This window comes from Chrysochloris asiatica, unplaced genomic scaffold, assembly GCF_000296735.1.
Source record: "Chrysochloris asiatica unplaced genomic scaffold, ChrAsi1.0 scaffold00162, whole genome shotgun sequence".
Classification (NCBI taxonomy): Eukaryota; Metazoa; Chordata; class Mammalia; order Afrosoricida; family Chrysochloridae; genus Chrysochloris; species Chrysochloris asiatica.
In genome coordinates, this window is record NW_006408680.1 from 7,593,866 (window position 1) to 7,613,219 (window position 19,354).

The window sequence follows — 19,354 nt, forward strand, 5'->3', positions numbered from 1 at the left end:
CAATGAGATGGATTGGGCAAGTGGCAGCATCGATGGACTCAAGTGTGGCAACAGTAGTGAGGTTGGCCCAGGATTGGGCAGTGTTCGTTCTGCTGTGCATAAGGTCACTATGAGTCAGTACTGACTCGATGGCACCTAACAACAACAACAACAATAGTGTGATGTTGTGGGCTAATGTGTCAGACTGCAAAGTTGTTTGAACTGCAAGGCCAGTGGTTCAGGCTCACCAGTTGCTTCCTGGAAACCCTATACCGAGTCACTATTGGCCGCTATGAGTTGGAATTGACTCGATGGCACTTAACAACAACAACAATGGAATTATGGAAATTAGGGGAAACGTCCCAAAGTCCTTACACAGAAAGCATTTCCCCTGAAGATCCTGCAGTGATTGGTTATCATGGAAATGATCTTTTATTACCAGTTTACTGTCATTTGTGTAGACACTGAGGTTCTATCCTATCAAACAAGAAGGGGAGTGTTAGTTTATCCATTGTTGCCTACTCTGACCCATCTTCTGCTACCGATTTGCCTTTTTCACTGGGTACCAGGATGTGCAGAGACGCCCACAGTGGGAACACGATACACCTTTCTACCTGCCCCTCTCTACAGGAGCACCTACATAGAGGTGGTCGACAAATGTATATAACCATACTGACGAGAGTGAGATTGGGGGAGTCCAAGGTCTTCTTTCAGACAGTATCAATCCCTTTCTCCCATCTGTGTTTTGTGTATTCCAATAACTCATTCCTTCATTCAACAAATATTTACTGACTTCATATTAAATTCAGAATATTTACTGTCAGTTTATTTGTGGCTTGTGTATTTCTGTGATTCTGAGAGCTATGCCACCTGTATTTTAATCACCAGCAGGGTCATCCACAGTGGACAGGTTTCAGCTAAGCTTCCAGACAAAAGCAGACTAGGAAGCAGAAATGGATTACTTCTGAACATTTAGTCACTGAAAACGTTATGAACAGCAGTGGAACACAGTCAGGGCCAGATTACTGAATATTGAAACATGATGAAGAGCTCCTGAATCTTGTCAGATCTAGTGGCATAAATGAGCCCCTCGGGCTGGAAGGCACTAAAATCTGACTCGGGAAGAGCTACTTCTCAAAGTAGAGTGGACCATGATGATGTGAATGCAGTAAAGCTTCCAGAACCTTCATTTGCAGAAGGGGCACAATTCAAAATGAGGAGGTAGAAGGAATACACAGTCACTGTACCAAAAAGAAATGGTCAATGTTCAACCATTTCAAGAGGCAGCATATGCTCAAGAGCCAATGATCCTAAAGGAAGAAGTCCACGGTGCACTGAAGGCACTGGCAAAGAAAAAGGCTCTAGGAATTGATGGACACAAGTTGAAATCTTTCAACAAACTGATGCAGCACAGGAGGCACTCACTCATCTATGCCAAGAAATTTGGAAGACAACTACCTGGCCAACTGATTGGAAAAAAATCCTATTTGTGCTCATTCCAAAAAGAGGTGAACGAATGGAATGCAGAAATCATCCGACAATATCATTAATATCACGTGCAAGTAAAATTAAAAAAAGAAAAAAAAAAACGGCTGCAAAATACATTGACAGGCAACTACTGAGAGGTTAAGCAGGATTCAGATGAGGATGTGCAAAGAAGGATCTCATTGCTGAATGTCATATAGATCTTGGCTGAAAGCAGAAAATACCAGAAAGCTGCTTACCTGAACTTTATTGGCAATGCAAAGGCTTTTAATTATGTGCATCTTGACAAGCTTTAGACAATATTGTGGAGAATTAATATTCCAGAACACTTCATCGTGCTCTTGAGGAACCAGTACATAGACCAAGAGGCAATTGTTTGAACAGAACAAGGGAACTTTAGATGGTTAAAAATAGGAAAGGTGTATGCCAATATTCTATTTTTTCAACACACTATTCAATCTGTATGCTGAGAAAATAATTTAAGAAGCTGGATTATGTGAAGAAAACCATGGCATCAGGTTTGGTGGAGGACTCATTAACAACCTGTGATGTGCAGATAATACAGCCTTGCATGCTGAAAGTGAAGAGAACTTGAAATACTTATAGATGAAGATCAAAGACCACAGCCTTCGGTTCGGGTTACACCTCAATATAAAGAAAATAAAAATCTTCACCACTGGACTCTGGTAGTGTAGGGGTTACGAATGGGGCTGCGAACCTTAAGGCCAGCAGTTCAAAACTACCAGCTGCTCTGCGGGAGAAAGATGAGGCGTTCTGCTCCCGTAAAGATTTACAGCCTCAGAAACCCTGTACAGGGTCGCTATGGGTCAGAACCAACTCGACGGCACTTAACAATATAAATGGAGAAAAGAGTGAATTTGTCAAAGATATCATTTTGCTCAGATCAACCATCAACACTCATGGAAGCAGCAGTCAAGAAATCAAATGACGTATTGCATTAGACAAATCTGCTGCACAAGACCTCTTTAAAATGTTCAAGAGCAAAGATACCTGTTTGAGAACTAACATGCAGCTGACCTAAACCATGGCCTTTTCGATAACCTCATATGTATGTAGAAGTTGAACAGTGAATAAAGAAGAACATAGAAAAATTGATGCATTTGAGTTATGGTGTTGGAGGAGAATATTAATAGTTCCATAGACTGCCAAAAAAACAAACCAATCTGTGTTGTAAGAAGTATAATCAGAATGTTCCTTAGAAACCTGGATGGCCAGACTTTGTCTTTCATACTATAGGAAGGACCAGTCCCTGGAGAAGGACATTATGCTTGCTAAAGTGGTGAGTCAGTGATAAAGAGGAAGACCCCCAATGTGATGGACTGGCACAGTGGCCGCAGCAATGGGCTCAAGTGTAGCACCAATTGTGAGGCTGGCCCAGAACTGGGCACTGTTTCGTTCAGATGTGCACAAGGTGCCTATGAGTTGGTACTGGCTTGATGGCATCTAACACCAACCAACCTGTTTGAAGGACTGCAATTAGACTAGAAACCGACTCCCAAAGTATCCCTCCCTGATTATTTTAGAATATCTAATTGTGCTCACGAGGAACCTGTACATGGGACACGAGGAAGTTGTTTGAACAAAATAAGGGGACCCTATAGTTTATAACTAAGAAAGCTGTGTGCCAGGGTTGTACTCTATCACCATACTTATTCAGTCAGTATGCTAAGCACATAATCTGAAAAGTTGGATGGAGGAAGCCTCATTAACAATACGCAGATGAGAAAACATTGCTTTCTGAAAGTGAAGAGGACTTGAAATACTTACAGTTGAGGATTAAAGAGCACAGCCTTCAGTGTGGATCATACTTCAATGTAAAGAAAACCAAAATCCTTACCAGGGGACCAATAAATAACAATGTAATAAAGAGAAAACATTGATGTTGTCCAAGACTTCACTTTGTTTGAATCCCCTATCAACACTAATGGAAGCAGGGGACCACAAATCCAATGGCATATGCATTAGGCAAACCTGCTGTATGAGACCTCTTTAAAGTGATCAAGAGCAAAGATGTCAGAGTTTGAGGACTAAGGTGCACCTGACCCAAGTCATGGTATTTTCAATAACCTCATATGCATATGAAAGTTGGACAACGGATAAGGAAGCCCATAGAAGAACTGATGCATTTGAGTTATGGTGTTGAAGAAGAATATTAAAATACCATGGACTGCTGGAAGAACAAACAGACCTGTGTTGGAAGAAGTACAGGCAGAACGCTCCTTAGAAGCCAGGCTTTGCCTTGCATACTTTGGGCACATTTTCAGGAGGGACCGGTCCTCTGTCTGCCGTGTTTGGTAGAGAGCCAGTGAAAACAAGAAGACCCCAAAGGAGAGAAACGGGCTCCATGGCAGCAGCAGTGGCTTCAAGCATAGCACCAGTTGTGAGGATGCCACAGGACTGGGCAGTATTACTGTGCATAGGACAGTGATGATTTGGAACTGACTCGATGGCACCTACCAACATCTGCTTACATGCCTGGCTGCTTGCCCAAACTTTCTTCTGGACAAGGCTTCTTAATGCACATCTTTGTATTCCTGGGCTTATCACAGTCCTTGGAGCCCTGGTGTGGTGCCGTAGGACAAGCATGGAACTGCGTACTACAAGCTTGGTGGTTCAAACCCACCAGCTGATCCTATACGGGGTCGTCATTTGTCAGAATGGCCTTCATGACACTAATAACAACAACCTGACAGTCCCTGGCATATGGGAGGTGCCCTCGCAGAGTGTGTTTGCAGAAATGGAGGCTGCATGAAACAACAGAGGCAATGGAAGGACAGCCTGTGTAACTCGTGTTTTTACCTCCTCCTTCCTCATCCTCATCCTCAGAAATGCGTCACGATGCCAATGCCAACAGGGGCACCAAAAAGTTAAGTGGTGACTTCACAGAGGACAATGGGGTCATGTGAGGTTCTGATGCGTTCTCTAGGTGTCGCCTAGCAAATTGGTTTGGCCAGATGTTCTGGTGGGAACTCAATGGCCTGAGAATGCTTTAGAAATTCACACTGCCTCTGCTGCTGCCAGCTGTACGGTCATTTCCAATTCATGTGGCCCCTGTACAGGGTTTCAGAGGCTGGAAATCTTTAACAGAGCAGAAAACCTCATCTGTCTCCCAAGAGCGGCTGGTGGATGCACACTACTGACCTTGTGGTTATCAGCCCAGTGAGTAACATACTGTCCTACCAGGGCTATGAAAAAAATCCCACTGAAGTTCATATAACATCCGATCTCCTAGCCTCGCACAATTTTAAATCAGTAAGTGTTCCAGCACACAGGATCTGTCTTACGGCTCTGAGGGCAATTGTGAACTATCTCATCCAAACTTAACAGCTACTCTCCTTGTCTCTTCAGTGATGTTAGAGGTTGATTTATGCATAAATATTAACTATGGTGAATGCGCCAGACTACAAAGTCGTTTGAATTGCAAGGTCGGCAGTTCAAGCTCACCAGGAGCTCCTTGGAAACCCTATACAGGGTCACTATGGGTCAGATCCGACTCGACGGCACTTCACAACAACAATAAAGATGGTTATGTCCACTCGTTCTACTGACCCTTCCATCACTGTACTTGTATAACCCCCTTCCTTGTCGCTTATGCTGTTTTTTGCCTTATAATCAGGAATTATTATTGCCAGTAGTAACACAACATAACATATCAAATTATTAGATAATTCAACAACATTAGTACATTCTAATACATCACTTTTAAAGGACTGGGTAACTAGTGAAAAACTCTACAACACAATCACCCACCTCGACCTCATAGCTGGATACAGAACCCTCAGGCCAACCCCAGCGCAATATGAATTCTTTTCCGGTGCCCACAGAGCGAGCATTCTCCAGAATAGGACATTTGCTGGGTCACAAAACAAGCCTCCAGAAATTCTAGAATACCAAGATATTATAATTCATCTTCTCAGATCACAGCATTCTAATATTAAAAATCAACAATGGTAAGACTGGAAAAACTCAATGTCAGCTCAGTAATATCTGCGCGCAAGATGTCTAGACGCTGAAGAGGAATTCAAACTACCTCCACGTCCCGAATTTGAACAAAGCTTTTGATTTTTTGTGTGTGAGAGTGGATGGATATTAAAAAATATACTGTGCAGAACAACACAGAACCACAGAGAAAACAGCCCTGAGACAAAAGAACCTTTTGACCTCACAGCCAACCACAGAAAAGGTGTGTTGTCACCGATTGGTGCCTCCATGGAAGCTGGGCCAGTCTGCATCCAGAGAGACTGTTTCATTCAGTGGGAATTTATTCAAACAACAAACAAAACCAGCTTCACTTGAGAGACAAAGGGAAACATACGGGCAACCAACCAAGAGCTTCAGTACAAATGTCAGAGGGAATCTGTGCTCCTGAAGCCATTAAAATAGCTAAGCCAAGACGAAGCAACCCTCTACTTGGCTGTCCAGCCACACACTGTCAGAAGAACCCACTCTAAATTGTGGCGGTGCAGCCCAGCAGGCTTTATAGCAAACACAGTGCTCACAATTCAATGGATTTGAAACAGAATTAAGTCTGCGTGTTGGCGTTGCTGAAAAGAATTAAACACTCAAATATTTAGTATCACGCATTTCCAATTGTATACTTAAAAACTATTTTCTGGGACCATGCAAAGCAATATTGCAAAGAATTTAGAACATCTGACTGAAAATGCCAAAATTTGAAACAGTCCTTGGTGGTCAAGTCATAAGAATTACTTTCAGATGACTCACTGTAGTTAAGGGAAAATGTGAACTCTGCATTTAACTTCAAGAAGATAAAGACATTTTTCTAAACCAATTAAATCACATCTTACAGTGGAACTTTAGAGCCCAATTTACCTGAATTTTTGTTGGTTTTGTTCTGCCGACTCTTCACTTGCTCAGTCCAAAGCGTGGGATAACGTGACGCGATATCTAATGAACCACAAGAAAATAAAGATCTTTAGTTCATCATGAAACAGTCTCTCAAAGGTTTCTAGTAGGCAGGCTTAGAGACCAAACCAAAATCAACACAAGACACAAAGACACTCTAACGGAATAAGTAAAGTGATAAGTGATTATATTAATAAAAGAAATAATAATAGACATTTTGTTGATGTTGTTGTTAAGATTGTCGAGTCGGCTCCGACCCACAGTAACCCTTTGTAGACTTCCCAAGGAGTGGCTGGTGAGATTCTTACATTTAAAATTTTAAAATATTATTTTTAGCAGATGTCTTTCTTTTTCATTTTTTTAGTCCAAAACTGTGCTTAAAGGCTATTTGAATACAGGCCAGTCCCACTTAAAAAAAATGGTTTAAAAAAGAAAAAAGCCCCAATGTACAAAAATGTTTCTTACGTACAAAGATAGTTAGGCATGTAGCTGAAAGTCTCAACACAAACACAGTATTTAAAATGTAACCTTGCCTCAATCTTTTTACAAACATCAGTGTGGCAACACTGTTTAAGAAAGAAAGTTCATGTTTATAGTTGTTACTGTTGCTAAATGCCATCAAGTGGGTTACAACTCCTAGTGATTGCAAGCCTGGAAATCTTTGTGGGAGCAAAAAGCCTCATCTTTATCCGGCGGAGCAGCAGCTGGCGGGCTTGAACTGCCCACTTTGTGGTTTGCAGTCCACTGCTTATTACACAAAGCCACTGTGCTCCTAATGTTTTCAGAGTCGGTTCCGATCTACATTTATACAGTGACCCTGTATAGGGTTTCCAAGGAGCAGCTGGTGAGCTTGAACCACCGACCTTGAGGTTTAAACTGACTTTGCAGTCCAGTGACTCCCTAATGTCTACAGCAGGGGTCACTATTTTGTACCTAAGAACACAGGCTCAGCAAACAGTTAAACCAAACCTAAACAGCTGTTGCTGCGGTAACCCCAGGTGTGTGAGCTAGGGACATTGAGAACACACCTCAGTGCACACTTTCCAAATAGTTGTTGTTGTTAGTGCCAGCTGAGTGTCAACTGGTGAGCTGGCCTTCAAACTTACACAATCCAAACTGAGATTTCATAACTGGAAGGGGCAGGCGACAGATGATGGGCCTCCTCAGATTCAGTGAAAAATAGTGAGAAGGCAGACAAGGGAAACTGCCTCAGCTTCCTGCTCCCTGAGAGCAGAAGGCCAACAGACAAACCCACAAACCCCACACAAATCCCTCTCCTCCACAGTCACTGTGGAGAGTCCCTTACAGGCCCTCACAGGTGGAGGAGAGCGGAATACAGCCCTGGGGGGGCGGTGAGGTGGGTGTCACTAAGGTTCTACCAGGGCAGCAGAACTGCCTCTCCCCAGGACCACCCTGCCTCCACGTCCCCCCACCCAGACAGACATGGAATACAATGTTCTCACCCCAAACACACACTCCCTCCCCCCTCCCTCCCCCAGACACACCCCCCCTCCCACATCCTCTCCCCAAACACATCCCTCCTCCCCCATCTTCAGCCCAGACACACGCGTGCCCCCTTCCTCAGCCCACACAGGCCCCCTCCCCATGTCTCACCTTCTTCATCTCCTTGGGGCTGAGTCTCCAGCACAGGCATGGCTGTGTCATCTGAATTCAGAACGGAAAAGATTTGCAAGGAGACTACAATTATGAGAATAAGTTAATTAAGCATGCACACGTGACTGATGCTGTCAATCTGCATACAGCCTCAATTACAACAGCCACACCGTGTGGAGTGGAAAGTGGGTTCTGAGACTAAGGCTTCATGGGAAGTGTAACATGTGGGCGTAACCTACAGACACATCAGGGTGGGAGCCCAGAGGAGCCCACCACATTCCTTAGGATGGAAGAGAATGAGAGAGGAGTGTTGTGAGTCTGCTGGGAATGGAACCGGAAGTGAGGGAAGTCCACAAGCCCTGTTCACTACACTGATGAGACAAGAGTAACCGGGGGCGGGGTCAAAGCCGGCTGTCCTTTATTAATCTTGTTGTCCCTCAAGAGGGGTCAGGTATGGAGGGAACGGTGGTCCTGGCCCGTTCATGCACCTTGCAGCTCCCTTGCGCAGTCTGCAGTGGACTGGGAGAGCAAGAATGAAAGTCACAGAAGACCACTATCCCCCTCACTGAAACCATGGCAACTGGGTTCTACATCACTGAAAAACACCTCAAGAGATTCCGGGTGAAGTGTGAGCTTTTAAGCAGCCTTGAGACATAACAAAACAACCCTGAGCGGCCTTCTAGAAATTGTACTCCAAACTAATGGGGGCTCTGGCCAGCCAGATATTTTGTGGGGTCTCCCAAGAATCATTTTCATATCTATGTTTTTGTTTTGATTTGCTCAAGTTTACTCATGTGGTGTTATTATACGGAAATTTCAGGATCAAACTGATCAGAAACTGTGGCAGAAATAATAGCCAGGTTACTCGGGCTGAGGGACTAACTGTGACCCATGACTTCCCAGCATCCTCTCCATTTGTTTTCAGGGAAAACCAAAAGTGAAGGGGAGACTAACAACCTTTTGCTATTTGTTAAAATACTAACAAGTATATCATTTTTGTTTAATCTCCAAGTCTAATATCTATAGTGACAAGAAACTTGTGATACTTTGCTCTGAATATTTTGTAATTTTCTCCCAAGACCAAAAGTCATGAAACTAAAATGAATTGGGGGACATATTCCAAAGTCCTCTGGAATGACAACAATTGACTACATGATTTGGAATGACAAGAACTAAATACAGGATTAGTTTTGTGTATTTCTTCTGAGAGCCACTTTCCCATTCCTCAAACCATAGGATCTGCTTCAACATGAAAAGTCAGCATTGCCAGGTAGGGTGACCGGAAAATGTAGAAAAGAAAATTACAGAAGCTGAGACAAAGAGGTTCCACAAGAGCCAGCAAAGGGTCTTTTCCCAAAGCCCAAAGAGATCCATCCCCCAAAGTCAACACAGAGAACCATCCCCCAGAGACAACACAGAGAACCATCCCCCAGAGCCAACACAGAGAACCATCCCTTATAGCTAGAACACTCTGTTCCAGAGCCAACAGAGTGAGCCTTTCCCTAGAGCTGGTGCCCTGAAATTAGATGCTTAGTCTCTAGAACGATGAGAAAAGAAATGTCTGTTCTTTAAAGCCCCATTCTTGCGATCTTTCAGTTACAGAGACAGGTGGAAACGAAGGTACACCGTGATCTCCCTGGGGCACAGACTGCATCCACCACAGCTCCAACAATGCCCAAGGATTACATTCAATCAAACCAGAGAAAACAAGGTTTCGTAATCCTTTGATCTCTGATACTAATTCTCTACAGTGGTTGTAGCAATGGACTGAAACATGACAGCAATTGTTTCTTTCTGTTGTGTACCTGGTTGTTACAAGTCAGAACCACCTGGACGGTACCTAAGAACAACAGCAAAAACTGGGTCTCTGTGCGTTGGAACTGTCTGAACAGCATGCAACATCAACTGCTCAACACGCCATTGTTAAGTGCCATGATTCACTTCCTGTTCACAGTGAGCCTATACAGGGTTTCTGAAGAGTAGCTGATTTGTCTGAACTGCCAACCTTGTGGTGAGCAGTCCAGTGCTGATCCTACAGTACAATACTAGGACTCTGTACTATCTATCACCTACATCAGGAAAAAAGATATTGAACCTATAATGTAATTTCATCTTGTCACCAATAATGGCGGTGAGAGTGAGCCGGTTTGTTAATGTATTTATCATTATAAAATTAAGTAAAACTAACTCTGACTGTAAAGTTTGAAATGCAGAGAATCATCACTGGTTCTGAAGGGTGAAAGTTAAAGAAAGGGCAGAGAGTAAAGGATACACGCTCACAGTGAGCCCAGGAATACAGCTCGGGGGCTGCAGGGGACTTTCTGCGGAGACCAGCTGACTGCTCTGTTTCTATCAGGGATGGAGGATGGCATTTCCGTAGAAGAGATGAGGGACACCTTCAACAAGGGTACCTGAAGACAGCAAGCTTTCAAATCCCTGAAGAGGCAAACACCCCTCTCATATCGCTGTACTGGGGTCTCCAAGTGGTAATCACAACTCCATCTTCCACACCACCTACAGGGACTCCTGCCACAGCCCAACTTCAGACCCCTGCCCCAGACACACCTGGGCTTTCTGGCAGATTCTATGCCAAGTATCCAGCAAAGTGACTGGCTCCGGTAAATCTTGAATAAATGTTCACTGAATGAAAAGTCCCTTAACAAACCATCTAAGCTTTCATGACCACTCTTGGTGGTGTTGAGTCCCATTGAGTGGATGCTGGCCCACATCAACCCCACATGACAGAGCAGAGTCCTGGTCTAGCATGTAGGATAAGCACTGGACTGCTAACCACAAGGTTAGAGTTCCAACCCAACAGCCACTCCTTGGAAACCCTATACAGGGTCGCTGAGTTAGAACCAACTTGATGGCACTTAACAATAGTCGTGGCATCAGATCACCAGATCTTTCTTCCTCCGAGCTGTGAGTAGACTCAAACCGCCAGCCTTTTGGGTTAGTAATTGAATGTTTACCCTATGTACTACCAGGGCTCCTAACTCAAAAACCCAAACCACTGTCTTCAAGTTAATTCCATAGCAACCCTCTATGGCAGATGATAAATGTCCCACAGGGTAGATTTCCAGGGTTGTCAAGTCTTTCTGGGGGCAGACAGCCTCATCTTTCTCCCAAGGTTTGAACTAACGCCCTTGCAGTAAGCAGTGCAATACTTAACCCAGTGCTCTACCCGTGTCACTGTCTACCATTAGTCATACATGTTCATCTTATACTTAAAAACGACATGCTAGGCAGGCACAGACGGGATTAGATGTCATGTAGCAGCCAGAGATTCAGTTCAGATAGTTACCTGCTCTTCCTGCGCCTTCTCGCGGTGGCAGCTTCTCATTCACAGACCCTAAAGGAAGAAGGAAAGACATGAAAGGATTCTGTGTGTCAAACGGCCACCGATAACTAAGCCACACAGACATTCCATACCAGTAACATCATACACGCTGTCTGGCGACCCAGGGGACAGTGCTGGTGACACTAACAGGCTCTGGACCAGGACACGGAAGGCCCGTTCCTCAGTATAATGTCAAGTAGACTCACTGCGCATGTGTGTACTTGAACCCAGTTGGTTAGCGTCTATCCATCAGCGATGTTACAGAACAACCTTCCAAACATGGGACACCATGTGGAGCTAGTGCAGATAATTAGATGGAAATAGTTCTAAAAACAATTTTAAAATTATGCAATTAAAGCTAATGCGAAGCCCTGGCCTCAGCTTGATTCCAAACTCTACCTGTAGCCATTGTGCTCTGGTGGTACTGTAGGATAAGCACTGGACTGTAACTCACAAGGCTGGCAGTCCAACCCCAAGGACGTCTTCAGTAGAGAGACCAGGCTGTCTGCTCCCATAAAGGTCAGCAGTCTCAGAATCCCTGCATCGGGGCACGAGGAGTTGGGGTGGATTTGATGGCAGTGGGTTCGAATCAGGGTCATTGGGTTAACTCCAACACAAAGGAGACACACAGGACTGAGTCGGGCTGCAGGGTTTCCAAGGCTGTAATTTTCATGGAAGCTGACTCTCACAGACTTCTCCCACAAAGTGGTCATGAGTTCAAACCCCAACCTTTCAGTTTTCAGTCCAATTTTTTAAGCCATTCTAAATGGAAGAGCTGTCTCTTTGTAGAGAAGTTCAGGATACACTAGAGCTGATCCAAGTAGCAGTGCTCTTCTTGTCACCGTGAGGTCACACTAATATATTTGTATTATAATCAGGACGTATTTCCCTTTCTTTTCCAGTGGAACAAAGCTGCCCTCAGTACCAACTATTTTCTTTCCATTCTTACACCTACTTTAAGGACTAGGGAAAAAAGTATCCATTCAGAACTAACTGGGAATTTAATTACTAATTCAGATGAGAATATTTTCTTCAAATTGAATTCAGAATTAGGAATTCGGGTGTACCAGGTAATACCCTTGAAGCTTTATTTTATGGACTGGAACTTGAAGTTGATCTTTATTTTAAAATCTGGAACATGATATTGGGGTACAGGTCCCAGTAACATTAAAGATACACACTGATATTTTGTGATCATATGCCCAGTTCCCCGGAGATGAAGTAGGAAAGCTGTGGGAAGTGTACACGGAGGACAGTGTACAGGAACTTCACCGACGGCAGGGAAATCACTAGCACCATGCTTGGGTACAATTTACTGAGCGGCGGCAGCAACTGCAGTCACACTAACAGGCCAGGGTTCCCATATATCAAGGAATAACATGCAAGCATTCCATGATTTCCACACGTGTCTGCCATGTTGGAGGTGTCATGAGAGCCAGTGGGGGGGGATATGTGGACACTCACAATGGTGCCCATGTCCGCAGGGTCAGTCTGAGGCATGTGAGGACCCTCAGCTCTAGTGATCTACAGTGACCCCTCCTTTGTTTAGTCTCACATTCCAACATGAGTTATATATGAGGGGGCTTCAAAATAGTACTGGAAAAATGCCATTATCTTTTCTTCCATTTTTACATGAACTTTTTGCAGTCTCCACAACTATACTAAAAAATAAAAATCTATCAAACCAGCAAACAAAACCAGTGGACACAAGACCGTAAAGAAGATTCGGACTCACAGCCACCTTACAGGAGAGAGCAGAACCACGCCCATGAACTTTCTTCTAAGGGAGCAGGCCACCGGCCTATCTGAAACAGCGCCTCTGGGTGGGATCAAACCACCAACTTTTCAGCTAGTAGTCCAGAGCTTGCTTAACCATTGCAGCACCCAGGGCTCCTCCTAACAGACTGCTTGCTGGGTGAACAGACATGTGTCCAAGTGCCTCGGGCCACATGTTGTAACATTAATGAGCACACTTACACTTGGAGAGTTAATCTGACCAAAAGCACATGGTTTTCCTGGTCCAAGAGTTTCAGGCCATTCCCCAACTGTCACTGCTATCATGTGATGAGATGTGACGTGGCTTCCAGCATCTAAATGCAGGACATTAACACCAGTGGGGACCCTGCTAATGCGGTCTGCTGTGAACAGAAACATTGCAGGTTCAACTCACCCAAGGGCACATTGTAAGAAAGATGTGGCATTTACTTTAGAAAAACCGGCCATTGAAAACCCGATGGAACACAGTTCTATTTTGTACTCACGGCTGACCACGAGTCTGAATCGGTGGATTTTTATTTTGCCTTGTTTTTAAGGATTCTCTATGAAATAAAGCTGGGTCTCTCATGAGTCCACCACACGAAGCTTTCAGAACCCCTCTCTTCCTGTCTCCCCCATCTGTACCCTCCCTTTGCAAACCCAGACTTCTAAAAGAGATTGCTTCTTAGTTCTTGTTGTTAGGGCCATACCATGAATCTGCAGAAAAAGTTTCCGACTTTGGACTGAAGAAAACAATACTCCATTAATATCTCTGAACAGGCGTAAGGGTCCTTGTTGTTGTAATTCAGTGCTGTGGAGTTGGTTTGGACTCATAGTTACCCTGTGTACGTGGGTGGGAACTGCTGACCTCGTGGTCTAGTGTACTATCCTGCAGGATCACACTGGGAGGTAAATGTACAACTCATAAAATATCAACAGAATACCCAGAGGAGGGTACAAAATATTCTGTAATTGAGCCAACACCGCCCACTGATGATTCAGTCAGCAACTGAGACCAGACAATAACAGCTAAGAAAGGTCTACCTCTGCTCTCAGGCAATCTCTCTGTGTCTCAATCTCTCGGGCTCTCTAGCCATGATCTATACAGCATCTTGCTCATCTAGGTCCTAAACCTAATCCACATTTTCTTAAATAAACCCATCCATTTTTATTTTTTAATCTTGTTCTTAATAAGCACGAGATAATTTTAAAACATATCCAAGTGTCTCTTAATAATCTGCTGCAAGATTCAAATATTTTTGCCGCTAAGAATTTGGAAGGGATTCTACAGCACACATGTATCTGTTTCTGCTGTGAGTCCGTGTGCATGTGGTGAGACACACAGACAGCAACACACTTGCCCTTCCAGCACCTGTACGTGGACAAGTCAAGGGCAGTACTGTGGTCACCATGCTGTTCAACCCCAAACACTGTCTGTTTCTACCCCTCCCACAAGCTCCACAAAACCACTAACACATTTTGATTTCTAAACAGTTTTCTATTCTAGATATTTCATGTGAGATTATACAATATTAATCTTTTGTGCCTGACTTATTTCCCTCATGAAACTGTTTTCAAAGTCCCACCTTGCTGTGGTGGGGGTCAGGACTTTAGGGCTGACTGATATTTCACCAGCTATAGCACCAGAATACTGAATATTGAAACATGACGAAGAGCACCAGATTATTGTCAGATACAGTGTTGGAAGATGAGCCCCTCAGGATGGAAGGCACTAGAAATGTGACCAGGGAAGAGCTGCCTCCTCAGAGTAGAGCTGACCATGATGACACAACTGAGAATGAGGAGAGACAGCTACAAACTTCCACTGAGAATCAGAACATGGAATGTACAAAAAGTATAAATCTAAGAAAATTGGAACTTATCTAAAATGAAATGGAACACATACACATTGATATCCTAGACCCTAGCGAGCTGAAATGAACTGGCTGAAATTCACTGACTGAAAGCAGTGAATACCAGAAAGATGTTTACCTGTGCTTTACTGACTATCCAAAAGCTTTTGACTGTGCAGATCATGACAAGCTGTGGACAACATTGCAGAGAATGAATATTCCAGAACACTTCACTGTGCTCGTGAGGAACCTGCATACAGACCAACAGGCAGTTGTTCTAACAAAACAAGGGAACATTGAATGTCTTAAAATTAGGAAAGGTGTGTGCCAGGGGGTTGTATTCTTTCACCATACTTATCCAATCTGTATGCTGAGCAAATAATTTGAGAAGTTGGATTATATGAAGAAAAACATGGCATCAGGATTGGAGGAAGGCTCACTAACAGCCTGCAATATAGATGATACAACCTTTCTTGTTGAAAGTGAAGAGGACTTCAAATACTTACTGATGAAGATCAAAGATTACAGCCTTTGGTATGGATTCCATCTCAATGTAAAGGAAACAAAAGTCCTCACACTGGACCAATAAACAGAATCCATATAAATGGAGAAAAGATTGAAGTTGTCAAAGACTTCATTTTGCCTGGATCCACCATCAACACTCATGGAAGCAGTAGTCAAGAAATCAAACGACATATTGCATTAGGCAATTAGGACTAAGGTGCACCTGGACCCAAGCCATGGTATTTTCAATAACCTCATATGCATGCAAAAGGTGGACAGAGAATAAGGAAGACCACAGAAGAATTGATGCATCCGAGTTATGGTGTTGGAGGAGAATTTTGAGGGCACCATGGACTGCCTAAAGAACCAACAGATCTGTGTTAGAAGTAGAGCCAGAGTGCTCCTTGGAGGCCAGGATGGCCAGACTTCGTCTCTTTTACTTTGGACATTATTGTCAGGAGGGAGCAGTCACTGGAGAAGGATATCATGTTTGGTAAAGTGGAGGGTCAGAGACAAGGAGGAAGACCCCCAACGAGCTGGGTTGGCACAGTGATGGCAGCGATGGACTCAGGCGTAGCAACAATTGTGAGTTTGGTGCAAGACCTGGCAGTGTTTCATTCTGTTGTGCACAAGGTCGCTTTGACTAGGTACTGACTCAATCGCACTGGGCAAAATAGCGAAAGATGCACAGAACATCAAAAGAAGATAGAAGGAATAGAGTCACCACCAAAAAGAAATGGCCAATGTTCAACCATTTCAAGAGGTAGCATAGGACCAAGAGGTAAGAATCTATCGAAAGAACAAGTCCAAAGAGCACTGGGAGCATTGGCAAAGAACAAGGTTCTTGGGATTGATGGGATACAAATTGAAATCTTCAACAAAGTGAGGCAGCATTGGAGGCACTCGCTCATCTATGCCATGAAATCTGGAAGACAACTGACTTCCTGGCCAACTGATAGGAAGAGATGTTTATGTCCAACAGAGAAGTGACCCAACTGAATGTGGAAGTCATTGGACACTCTCATTAATATCGCACGTAAGTAACTTTTTTCTAAAGATAATTCAAAAATGGTTGCAACAGTACATTGACAGAGAACTGCCAGAGGTTCAAGTTAGATTCAGATGAGGATGTGGAAGGAGGGATATCATTGCTGATGGCAGATGGATCTTGGCTGAAAGCAGAGAATACCAAAAAGATGTTTACCCGTGCTTTATTGACTACGTAAAGGCTTTCCATTGTGTGGATCATGACAAGCTATGGACAACATCGCAGAAAATGAGTATTCCGAACACTTAAATTCGGTTCATGAGGAACCTGCACATAGACCAAGAGGCAGTCGTTTGAACAGAACAGTGGAACACCGAATGGTTTATAATTAGGAAAGTTGTGTACCAGGGTTGTAATCTTTCACCATACTTATCCAATCTGTATGCTGAGCAAATAATTTGAAAAACTGGATTATATGTAAAAGAATGTGGCATCAGGCCTGGAGAAAGACTCATTAATCACTCTGCAATATGCAGCTGATACAACCTTCCTTGCTGAAAGCAAAGAGACTTAAAATACTTACTGAGGAGATCAGAGATCTTAAGAGTTCACTATGGGTCACACCTCAATGTCACAAAAACAAAAATTCTCACCTCTGAACCAATAAAAAATATCCATATAAATGGAGAAAAGACTGAAGTTGTCAAAGAGTTTATTTTGCTTGGATCAACCATCAACACTCACGGAAGCAGCAGTCAAGAAATTAAACAACGTATTACATTAGGCAAATCTGCTATCCAAGACCTCTTTAAAGTGTTCAACAGCAAAGCTGTCAGTTTGAGGACCTAAACCATGGTATTTTCAATAACCTCATATGCAGGTGAAAGCTGGACAGTGAATAAAGAGTCTAGAGAAGTTAGCTCCTCTGAGCCAGCCAGCTTAATAAAATCTGAAACTCTGCTTCAAAAAAAAAAAAGGAATACCCGCGAAGAATTGATGCATTTGCGTTACGGTGTTGGAGGAAAGTCCCATGGACTGCCAAAAGAGCAAACAGATCTGAGTTGGAAGAAGTACAACCAGAGTGCTCCTTAGAAGCCAGGATGCTCTGACTTCACCTTTCATACTTTGGACATATTATCCAAACGGACAAGGACCTGGGGAAGGACATCATGCTTGGTAAAGTAAAGGTCAGAGAAAAAGAGGAAGTTCCCCAATAAGATGAACTGACAGGGTGGCAGTAGCAAAGGACTCAAGCAGAGCAACGACTGATGTGGGCACAGGACCAGGCAGTGTTCTACTCTGTGTTGCGTAATGTGGACTGGGTGGGTACCAAGTCCACGGCACCTAAGAACAACCGCAGTATTCCACTGTACGGAAGGAGCACGGATTGCTTTTCCGTTATGGTCTGTGATTGATATTTGAGCCATTTTGTAACTAGTGCTGTGATGCGCCGTGGCGTACATGTCTTGGCTCACTTTTGTTCGTCTTTCAATTGTTTCTAGGAAACAAAGTTTCTCCTGACAGCTTTCTGCTCACTATGCATCAACCTGTCCACAGGGACATGGGTCACAACTTAGCATCCTCATCACATGGCAAAACTCCATGAATACTAATATGGACCCAGACCAAAATCACTGCAGTACCAAATCCCTTTCCCTAAGACGGGGATTTGCTGAGGAGCTCCAAGTTGCTGGTTTCTGCACAGGGGTGCAGAGGGCTTGTGAAATGGAAGGAATGCACACAACGTTTGAAGGACAGTCCACTGTTGTACAAACAACCTTTCAACGCTGCTCCCTAGTTGTTCGCACAAAGACATTCACATGGCGACGCCTTCCCCTTATATCCTAAGGAGCACATCTGAAAGATTCCAATTTGTGAGCTCTCATTCCGTGGGCATGCTATTTCCAAAGGGGTGACTTTTTTTTTTTTAAAAAAAAAGCAATTGCAAGCCACAAAACTGCAATGTGAGGAAAATGTTTACAGCTTTGGGGAGGACTAATGAGCCACTAAGTCTGTTGTTGCTATTCTTAAGTGCCACCAAGTTGGTTCTGACTCATAGCAACCCCATATAGAGTTTCTGAGGAACAGCTGATGAATCTGAACTGCCGACCTTGCGGTTCAAACCGACCTTGCAGTCCAATGCTTATCCTACAGCACCACACCAGGACTCCAAGGCTTTGAGTCCTAAGAAATTGGCTCATATCCAGCCACACTCAGTAGTCACTGCATGCTGCATGCTGTCTCACCCAGGGGAGAAGGCAGTATTTTACTGAAAGAGTTGGTGGTCTAAGACAGGCGCCTTTCAAAACACTGAGTGATTCCACGCCTTGGAAGGAAAGTAGCTGAATCCATGGCTGCGGGTCCCGGGGGGCGAGCAAGGCGGAGTGGGCAGTGAGGTCATCACTGCAGGGAGCACTGGGGGTGGGGGCGGTCTTGTGATTTATCCCTTTCTGGAAACCTCACTTCTTGGGCAAGACTGATGGTGATACATGGCTTTTCTTCAGCAAGAAAAGGAAAAGTGTATGCACAAGAGAGGGAGGAAGATGGGGTAGGTGGAAGGCAAACAGGAAGACACAAAGGAAGGAAGGAAGGAGTAAAACATGATGGAAGAGGAAGGCATGAAGGAGGGAGGAATGAAGGAAACAGAGAAGGAACCTTGAGGGCCCTGTGCTTGCTGCATTTCCTGGATGAGTCTGTCTCTGTTGGGAACCTCATCAGCTCCCCGACCTTGGCACCTAGAAGGGCAGAGGTCATGGTATGGCCTGGCCCTAAGTGGGGTTCTGTGGTCCTTGTTGTGCCTTCCTGTAAAGATTTACACCCTCGGAAACCCTGTACAGGGTCGCTATGGGTCGGATCCGACTCGACGGCACTTAACAACAACAACAACATGTCATAAGAAGTGCTGAGTCTTCTGGGTGTGATCTGTTAATTTCTACCACATTCTCTCAC

The 19,354-nt window shown here is 44.0% G+C and overlaps 1 protein-coding gene across 1 annotated transcript in view; it reads right to left on the bottom strand.

Annotated features, from left to right (window-relative positions):
• LOC102810654 (SPARC-related modular calcium-binding protein 2-like) overlaps positions 1-19,354 on the bottom strand; it is a 151,743-nt gene that overhangs the window by 86,792 nt on the left and 45,597 nt on the right. Inside the window, exons 6-8 of the mRNA XM_006871196.1 lie at positions 11,270-11,317; positions 7,966-8,016; positions 6,319-6,393 (exon numbers count right to left, since the gene is read on the bottom strand). Of these exons, the coding sequence (XP_006871258.1) occupies positions 6,319-6,393; positions 7,966-8,016; positions 11,270-11,317 (174 nt within the window). The remainder of the gene's footprint in view (positions 1-6,318; positions 6,394-7,965; positions 8,017-11,269; positions 11,318-19,354) is intronic.